The 10,403-nt window shown below is 35.9% G+C and overlaps 1 protein-coding gene across 1 annotated transcript; it reads left to right on the forward strand.

The window, feature by feature from the left end:
- Positions 1-2,484: 2,484 nt before the first annotated feature.
- LOC134269811 (U2 snRNP-associated SURP motif-containing protein-like) lies at positions 2,485-10,172 on the forward strand (the record flags this gene model as incomplete). The annotated part of the gene is made up of 15 exons (XM_062752016.1): positions 2,485-2,583; positions 2,751-2,868; positions 4,313-4,446; positions 4,643-4,716; positions 4,947-5,089; positions 5,250-5,323; positions 5,456-5,621; positions 5,928-6,151; positions 6,550-6,593; positions 8,337-8,441; positions 8,632-8,698; positions 8,884-9,071; positions 9,449-9,611; positions 9,825-9,904; positions 10,022-10,172. Coding segments are annotated over 15 exons (1,800 nt in total), but the record flags the coding sequence as incomplete, so codon positions are not given.
- Between the last annotated feature and the right edge of the window lie 231 nt (positions 10,173-10,403).

Genomic DNA, 10,403 nt, shown 5'->3' on the forward strand with positions numbered 1-10,403 from the left:
TAATTTGTATTAGGTCTATCAGGGTTGTTACACTGGTAATTTCGTTCTATTTATTCAGTCAACACTTGTATGTCTTAGGGGGTCAAGTAATTAATGCTTTATTTCATTTGATTATGAAAAGTGTGAAGATAAATGTAGCAAGAAAGGAGAAAATGTATGACTGGACAGGGAATCAATCAATCAAACCCGGGACCCCTGCATCAGTAATCAGGTGCTCTAGAAAGCTATCCAGGCTGATATCCAATGTCCAAACCATTACATTCCCCCTCCTTAAATGGTCTTTCTTAGCCCTTGAACACACAATCCAAGTTCCTATTAGCCCCTGGAAGGACTTTCATCTGCAATTCCAGGAGTGGTCAGCGGCATCAAATCTGTAACAGGGAAGCAGAAAATGTATGACTGGACCAGGAATCAAACCCAGACCCCTGCATCACTAGTCAGGTGCTCTACTGACTGAGCTATCCAGGCCAATATCCATGGCCCAAATCATTACAGCTTTATCCTTTCGAATGAAAAAGATTTGGCTTCTTTACATAAATGGACCAAAAATACATGTCCCAAGAAACCTTGACCATATCAAAGAAATCAATACTATATGTAAACTTAAAGTAAAATAAATTGTATCATTGCAGTTCTGATATATAGGATCTTGTAGTAAGTGCTGTAGTTAAAATAATCTAGTTGTATCTCAGAACAGGCCCTAGCCACAGTTTGAATGCTCCCATTAGTCCCAATGTACTTATGTATCAGAAAATTGTAGAATTCAGATCTGTATTCAATAAATAAAGTTGCATTATACAAAATAACTATAAAATTAATCATAACACACCTTTTGAAGATTGTGGATACCAATGAAAAAAAAATTACTGTAAACATATTACATTTGGCTGTGTATTCTTTTTAGCGCCTTTCGCGGAAAGAAACTTCTGCTAAATCAAGTACACCGCTAAATGACTTGCACATATATGCATGAAAGAGAACATTAAGAAATGCGCTAAATCAAATCTACGCTAACTTGTTAAAAAATCAATTTCCACCAAATATCGTACACGCCAAATAAAATACATTTACAGTAATTCATATAAAAACATGTTCAAGAATTCAAAACTTTTTTTCCCCAACCTTTTTTACCTGCTTCATTGCCAATACACAAAACACATTGTATTGATATAAAACTGAGGCCATAGGACATTTATAATTTTAGCAAAAGAACATTTTATCCATAAGTGCGAGTATTTCATGGCAATTTAATGTGTCAATTCTAATTAGTAATAACATCTCCAATTTGAACTTGTAATGAAAAAATATTAACATAATCTCTGGCATTCCTTAAGATGAATCCTCTGTGCATATAACTGGGATTTTGTTCAAATAGGTGTAGTATTTTTTCATTTTTAAGTTATAGCAGAAATATAGTACTGTAGATTCCTAATTCTACGCGAGGGATTAATTTCCGCGTTATTTCGCGAGAAGCGTCACTCGCGAAAAAATGTTACTCGCTTTTATTTTTATGATGCTGAAATCTATGTAAATTCTGTTGTTCAACCATCCATTCGCGAATTATAATTCTCGCGATTTGACGTTAAAGACCCAGTTTGCGATAAATAAGGAATCTACAGTATTTTGAAAAAAATTCTGTGTCTTAATCAAGAAAAAACATATACTACTGCAGTACTGGTAGGCTGAAATGCTCCAGGACTAACTGCTTTTCTGGGCAAAATGACCATTTTCTTGGGAAGATCCAGGGGGATATTAAAATTGTTTAATCTTTCATGTCAGAATTGATTGCCTTAGTGACAGAATGTCTAACACTGAATGCTGTGAAGAGATTAAACAATTAAGAGAAGTGGCAAAAACTGGTATGTTATATCTAACAGTCCCTTTAAAGACATAACTTCAAGACTAAATAATCTTCATCTAAACACAGTCTAAAGAAGACCATCATTACAAAATAAATATAATTAGGTGAAAGGGTTAACCTAGCAACCCAAGCTTGTTGTAATGTAAGTATTGTCTACATTGCTCCCTCGAAGATTGAAAAGACTTCTTTAGTTTATAAATATGCTCCATGCATTGGGACTAGTTAACTGAGTTTTTCAGCTTTGAGGAGGCAAAGCTACTGAGGCATAGTGCGGTATACAGTTATGAGAAACTTTCATTCAACTAGGTAGTTCGTTATTTGTGTTATTTTCTGGGAGTGTGTAGATGAAATAGTCAGTGTCCGATAAAACCAATACTGTGTGGAAAGTTTACTGAGGCTTTCTTGTGAAATCATAGAAAAATATGTAGTTTAGTATTAAATTGAAGGCTTTTCTCTTTTTTGTTAATTAATGAGGTATAAAGAAAGATACCAGTAGTTGGACACTAGGGAAAAAAAAAAGAGAGAGATTAAAGATTGAATTATTTCTTCTGTTTATAAAATACTGACAGACTCAGGTTATTATTTAACCACAATGTAAATAAAATTCCTTTTCAATCTTGTAGACAATATCAGAAAGTAAACTGAAAGCTTTTGAAGTAGGGACAATGAATGTGGGTAAAAAGTCACTGTCCAAGCGAGAGCAAGAGGAGTTACGGAAAAAGGTAAGATTATTTACTTATATCGGAATGGGACAAGTATCCACACAGTACCATATGTACACTGGCAGGATAAAATTATATACAGCAGAATGTTAAATTTGTCAGGTCATGGCCTCAAGAAAAGAAAAATGGTATCTCTGTATAAAATGTATTATTTTGATCTTTAACAGCAAGATGAGAAGGCAACAGCTGAAGTTTACAAGGAGTTTGTGGCATCATTTGATGATGTTGGGAAATTGAACAAAACTTGGATCAAGGGTGGAACTTTTAATCCAGACAAAAATTCAAGTGAGGTTTTTTTATTAGCTCACCTGAGCCGAAGGCTCAAGTGAGCTTTTCTGATCAAAATTTGTCTGTTGTCTGTCGTCGTCGTCGTCGTTGTCGTTGTTGTCGTCGTTGTTGTCGTTAACTTTTCACATTTTCGACTTCTTCTCAAGAACCACTGGGCCAATTTCAACCAAACTTGGCACAAAGTATCCTTGGGTGAAGGGGATTCAAGTTTGTTCAAATGAAGGGCCACGCCCTTTTCCAAGGGGAGATAATCATGAATTTGTTAAAAATTAATGGCATTTTTAAAAAAATCTTCTTCTCCAGAACCGCTGGGCCAGGAAAGATGAAACTCATGTGGAAGCATCCTCAGGTAGTTTAGATTCAAGTTTGTTCAAACCATGACCCCCGGGGCAAGGGTGGGGCCAAAATGGCCGACCCAAGTTTTACATAGGAATATATAGGAAAAATCTTTAAAAATCTTCTTCTCCAGAACCACTGGGCTAGGAAAAATGAAACTCATGTGGAATCATCCACAGGTAGTGTAGATTCAAATTTGTTCAAATCATAACCCCCGGGGCAAGGGTGGGGCCAAAATGGCCGACCCAAGTTTTACATAGGAATATATAGGAAAAATCTTTAAAAATCTTCTTCTCCAGAACCACTGGGCCAGGAAAGATGAAACTCATGTGGAATCATCCTCAGGTAGTGTAGATTCAAGTTTGTTCAAATCATGACCCCAGGGGCAAGGGTGGGGCCAAAATGGCCGACGCAAGTTTTACATAGGAATATATAGGAAAAATCTTTAAAAATCTTCTTCTCCAGAACCACTGGGCCAGGAAAGATGAAATTCATGTGGAATCATCCTTAGGTAGTGTAGATTCAAGTTTGTTCAAATCATGACCCCCGGGGTAAGGATGGGGCCAAAATGGCTGACCCAAGTTTTACATAGGAATATATAGGAAATATCTTTAAAAATCCTTCTCAATTACCACTGGGCCAGGAAAGATGAAACTGATAGGGAAGCCATCCTCAGGTAGTGTAGACTCAAGTTTTTTCAAATCATAGGGTGGGGCCAAAATGGCCGACGCAAGTTTTACATAGGGATATATAGGGAAACCTTTTAAAATCTTCTTTTCAAGTGCATTGTACTTCAAAGCTATGATTAGTGATACCCGGGGTATTTATATGGAATCATCCTCAGGTAGTGTAGATTCTAGTTTGTTCAAATGATGAATGCCTGGAAGGGGGGGGGGTAAATTCAAGCCCGATGTGCTCAGGTGAGCGCTGTGGCCCCTGGGCCTCTTGTTTTTAAACTTAACATATGAAATAAAAAGAACTAAACATAGCTAGAAATTTCAAATTGGAAATTTTGAGAAATATGTACATGCCCGTATGATGGCCTTATCTATGCTGAAATTAAAATAATCATTTCATCGACAAACACAATAATTATTTATTGCAGAGGAGAGGGGAGGAGGCGGAGGAAAGGCAAAAGTCTACAAACCCACGTCTAAACTGGCCGAGCTGGCGTCGACTTTCCAGTCTGTGAAGGAGGCCAAGAAACAGGATGACTACATGGATGATTCTCAGAGACCGGTTGGTTCTACGTATAGTCCCTCAGACCTAGGGTTTTATATTTAATCTCTCTGATCTGTCAAACCCAGGAATTATCTTTCGATTGCATCATTCATTTTCTACTTAGCTTCTTTTGATGTTACTTGCTTTGCTTCTTTTGAAAACTTGAATCATGTGGAGAATTGAAATAGATCGTGAATCATAATATTTTTTTCAGCCTGTCCCAGGGAAGAAGAAGACAGAAACAAAGAAAAAGAGTAATCTGGAAATCTTCAAGGAAGAGCTTAAGCAGTAAATACATTTATTGTTTAATTTTTAAAAAATTACATCAGTTTGATAGATAAGTGGGACTTTGCTTTGCTACCTAGTCCAGAAAAAAGTAACGTTAAATAAATGTGTGGGCTCTGCCTCTTGGTAAAAAAAAAAACTGTACACACAAATCAGTCGCCACATTTTAAAAGCGGAGTACTTTTATATATTTGAGTTGTCCAACAGCACACACATTTTACTTGGATTTTCAGAATGCAGCAGGAGAGGGAACAGCGGCACAAGATGAAGAAGAGGAACCAGCAGCCCCCCGACCCAGGGATCATTCCTCCCCCCATAGAGGAGCCTGCCCGGATCTCCAAGTTCGAACCCATCCCTACAGATATCAACCTTGCAGGTAACTCTTGTATCAGATGTTATAAGGGTACAGTGATATAGGCCAATGAAAAGATATATATGGAATGTACGTAATAGAATTCGAAGGAAAAAGAGTCACAAGTGTAGCCAACAATATGTATGTTAGGGTATCTTCAACTAACCTATTTTCGATTGTGCAGATTTAAAGCTTGGGCCCTATGATCCAGCAGATGAAACAACGACGAACATTTATGTTGGAAATATTAACCCTAAGGTTTGTATTCATATAGTTCGATCGATTTTATAGATTGTGATTCAGATACATTTAGTATTGATCAAACAGTAACTCTTAACATAAGTATTATATGTTTGATTTAGAAGTACTAAATTTCTTTAACGTGTGTAGATGACAGAGCAGCAGTTATGTGAAATCTTTGGTCGATTTGGTCCCCTGGCTAGTGTCAAGATCATGTGGCCGCGGACTGATGAAGAGAGGAGCAGGGGGCGTAACTGTGGATTTGTGGCCTACATGAACAGAAGGGATGGAGAGAGAGCACTGAATTCACTCAAAGGTCAGGAGGCTGTATTTATTTATATAAAAGTTGCATTTACATTCTAGTTTTGTGGAATGCGAAGCTTAAAAAACATTTGAATGAAACAAAAAGGGATAAATAGGTTGAATAAATTCTGATTCAGTAGAACAATTTGCCATGTGATTGTTGACTGTTGGTATGATAATTACATTCTGAAAATTTATACATTAAATATCAGAATCAAGAGAATGATAAAGACAATTTTCTTAAACTCTGTTTTGCTTTCTTTTAACAATACTGTATAAAATTAAGTACTTGTGAAAAAATTCTGTAAATATCCTACAGGCAAAGATATAATGCAGTATGAGATGAAGTTGGGCTGGGGTAAGGCTGTTCCTATACCCCCTCATCCTGTCTACATCCCCCCAGCTCTGGCAGAAATGACGCAACCTCCCCCTCCCTCAGGACTTCCATTCAATGCACAGCCGCGGGGCAGAGATCGCAACAGAAAGGGCTACGGAAAAGTCCCTCCCCTCTCAGGCCGGGACGAAGAGGGGGGTGGAGATAAGGTAATAGTCCGGGAAATAACGCTCAAATTTATTGTTAAATGTTTAGACAAAAGCTATTGTTTTATGCATCCCTTAGGTATTGTTTTTATTTGTATTAAATGTAGTTCAGAGCCCCCAAATTATTGATAATGTTCTATATATACATATACAAAAGTATTTAGTTTTATTGCTTTCTATGCATGATATGAATAGAAATGTCTATTATAAATTCGTGTTAAGTTAAATTTCCTTGAGGTAGGTATGCATTCTTTATCTGAAAATTATTCATTAAATGTCTTTTGTCAGGTAGGCTAGGGATTTATTATAAATAAACCAATTTTATTTTTAATTTAACATGATGTAGCTAGCAAAAATACTTAACACAACTTAATTTGGTTTTTCAACTGCGATTTCTCCAGAGTTTATCCAACGCTGTTGTCAAGGTGGTTATCCCAACAGAAAGGTATCTATTCTTAGTTTGTATGTTTTTGGTCTAAGAAATGCAAGGTTTGCAACTATAGTTAGGGTTAGGCTTAAAAACCACCACCGGCTTCAGAAGAATGGAAACAGGAACATGGAAAGAGAAGCTGAAGTAATTCATAAAGAATCAGAAGTCAACAGAAGAAGACTGTGATTATTGGAAGATTCTGTCAATTGTACAAGTAGAAACAGGGATATTGTGAATGACATAGTCATATATTTACAGAATTGTTCTCAGACATGTACTTTTCATAATACACTTAATGTGTTCAGTATGTATAATTGAGACTTTTTTTTTCAACTGACATGTAGTTTACATGTACATGTGCATATATTCTGATTGGGAAGGCAGCTTCTGTGTGTCCCCCTCCCATCACTACCCCTTTGTTTGGAATTTGTTGGGGCATTGGATTGAAAGAGTCTCAGACTTTTTTTCCAGTACTGAATTTTGGGGATTTTTTTATAGATTGGGTAAAAAAAATAACCAAATGAAATTAGAATGTTTTTTCAACTTCATTCCTCTGAGATATTCGGTCATTTTTTATTTTTTATTGGGCTACAGGTTTTTATCTGAAATGATCATATTCATAAATTTTCACATAAATAGTCACAATCACATCCATTATGAAGCAATTGTGATTATGTTATGTGTAAAGTACACACTTTTTTTCCACTCTTTATTTGGTCAGATATATAATCCCAGTATCTCTCTTACTCAAGATGCTTTTCCACATGTTATATGATATGAAGGATATTTACCACTTTTTCTACTTGTCAAAATATTGAAAATGAAAGAAAAAAATATGCTAAATATTGAAAATGAAGGATAAATATATGTGAAAATATTGAAAATGAAAGAAAAATATATGTTAATATTTTGTGGGTGTGTCCTTAACATGGGGAAAAACTTTTTTCCACTGTAACTTTTGAACAGTATTCATGGGTTTGCAGTATGTACGGGTATGAGTGTGCACTGAACATAATTACATAATGGTTATTTTTCTGATATAGATTCACAATTTTAAGGGAGGATAAAAGGACATAAAATAATTTCAGTATATCCATTATTTATAAAAAGAAGTTAAAACAGCCTGGTAAATGTATCATTTTGTGAAATCAAATATCTCATTCTTTATGTCCATTCTAAAAAAAAATTTGTGCTATTGTAAATTTTTTTTTATCGTTTTGTATTTACATGTTGTGTAAATTTAGACTGCTTAATTGAATTTCTGTTGAACTGGAGACTATCCTATTTGGATTAATTTTGCAATACATACATGAAAAAAAAAACTTGAAAGAAGGGGCTTTACTTTACAATTTACTCATGTTGTGTGTCAAACAATCATGTTCTCTCTCTCAACTTCACATCATTTGGAAAATATTTTTAATGAATATGGAATTTGGGAAAGCAGTGTGCTGTCATACCTCATTTGTTTACTCACTGGGGCTGTCAGAGAAAAATCTACAAAGAAAAACGTGTCAAACAACTTACTATACTATATGTATTTGGCTTTGATTTTTTTCAATTTTTTTGCTTCTGAATCTAATATAAACCTAAAATTATCAACATAGCAAGAACCTTGTTAGAAATGTAAATTGCCTTAACTACATCAAAAAAAAAAAATCTAAAATGGAATAACATTTGGCAAAATCAGATAATTCATTAAAATAATTGGGGGTTCTCTCTAGTGAAAAGGTTGCGAATTTGTTTTCGGTCTCTCCACAGAAACCTGCTGATTTTAATTCACCGCATGATCGAGTTTGTGGTGCGTGAAGGGCCTATGTTTGAAGCCATGATTATGAACAGAGAACTGAAGAACCCACAGTACAGGTAAACAGAGGGGCTAAAGGAATTCTCCCTGAAAGTTAAAAATGGTTCAGTAAATGTTAACTCTGGTGTAAAATGCTCATTTTGTTTCTTGTTGGGAAAGATGAAATAAAAGCTCATAGAAATTTCTCTCAGAATGGAATGCAGAAGAGTTCAAGTTTTTATTTATTGAACTAATTTTCTTTTTCTGTAGATTCTTGTTTGACAACATGAGCCCTGCCCATACCTACTATAGATGGAAGTTATTCAGCATCCTACAGGTACAGTGTCCCATACACATTTAAAAACAGCTGTTTTGCATGCTAATTTTGTAGATTCGTTTTAGCATTTGAATTCATTTAGATTCATAAAGACGACTTTGAATAAATTGCAAATATCCTATTGAAATTTACACCATCGTTTATGTATCTCAAATTGTGAAAGCAATTCTATATTTTTTTTATAGGGGGATTCCCCTTACAAGTGGCGGACTGAGGAGCTCCGAATGTTTAAAGGAGGTTCACTGTGGAAACCCCCTCCTATGAACCCTTACACACAAGGCATGCCTGAGGAACTGGTGAGGGAAGATGTCGTGGATAAAGTGGTGGAGCATCAGGCACCACCTGGCCCCAAGAAGGGACAACTCACAGATAGGTAGGTATATCTCAGAGTAATGAAACATCAGGAACCACTTGAAGTCAAGAAGGGAAAACTTAGAGATAGGTAGGTCAGGTGCCACCTAAAGTCAAGAAGGGGCAACTCACAGATAGGTAGGTATATTTCAGGCTAGAATGGTGGATCATCAAGCACCACCTGGACCTAAGAAGGGACAACTAACGATAGGTAGGTATATCTCAGAATTCAATCAGGCACCACCTGGGCTCAAGAATGGACAACTCCAGGTTATGTAGGCATATTGCAGAATTCAATGAAATACTGATATGTGACTAAGTTACAGTTTTTTCCTATGCTCTCTATGTTCTCATCAAAGCATGACAGGACTTGAACTAATTTAATGTATGGTCTTTTAGTCAAAGAGATCGACTGGAAGACATGCTGCGTGAGTTGACTCCAGAAAGAACAAAGGTTGGAGATGCGATGGTGTGGTGTTTGGACCATGCCGAGTCAGCGGAGGAAATTGTAGAATGTATCACAGAGTCCCTGTCTATTCTACAAACACCAATACCAAAAAAGGTAAATCAGCAGAGGAAATTGTAGAATGTATCACGGAGTCCCTGTCTATTCTACAAACACCAATACCAAAAAAGTATAGCTGCAGAAAATTTACCTGGCATCACAGAATGTTCAAAGAAGAAAAATATCATTCTGTTTGACATGGAATAACAGTATGGTACTCTAAACTGAAATCTTTATGAGGGTTAATATTCTATTTTCATTCTTTTTCAGATTGCTAGGTTATTTTTAGTGTCAGATATCCTTTTCAACAGCAGTGCCAAAGTACCAAATGCCTCTTTCTTTAGGAGATGGTGAGAATAATTTTAAAGAAAAAAAAATTTTTTTGTTAATACTTTCCAGATTTCCAGATACATTGTATGTAGACAAAGTAGGACCTAAATTAATAAAAATGTTTTGTTCTTCAACAGCTTTCAGCATAAATTACTAGATATATTCAAAGATGTCCATGAAACCTACGCTGGAATTGATGGACGTCTGAAAGCAGAACAGTTCAAGGTACGGGAAAGTTCGCATGAACATTTTTTGTAGTGTACGCGAGCACACAGTTGAAGCCAATTTGTTCACCCCTCCGATTTCATCCTCCTTTAAAATTCATTAACTTCACCCTTGTGGAAGAAAAGTGCATTTAAAAATAAGTTGATACTTAATACAAGTGTTATGCTTTCTAGAAAGGAGCTTTAAAAATTACAGTTCTAATTTTGTTTTTTAACTCACCTGAGCTGAAAGCTCAAGTGAGCTTTTCTGATCACATTTTGTCCGGCGTCCGTCTGTCTGTCCATCTGTCTGTAA

This window comes from Saccostrea cucullata, unplaced genomic scaffold (assembly GCF_032062105.1).
Source record: "Saccostrea cucullata isolate Sc308-1 unplaced genomic scaffold, CSIRO_AGI_Scuc_v1 ctg23638, whole genome shotgun sequence".
Lineage (NCBI taxonomy): Eukaryota > Metazoa > Mollusca > Bivalvia > Ostreida > Ostreidae > Saccostrea > Saccostrea cuccullata.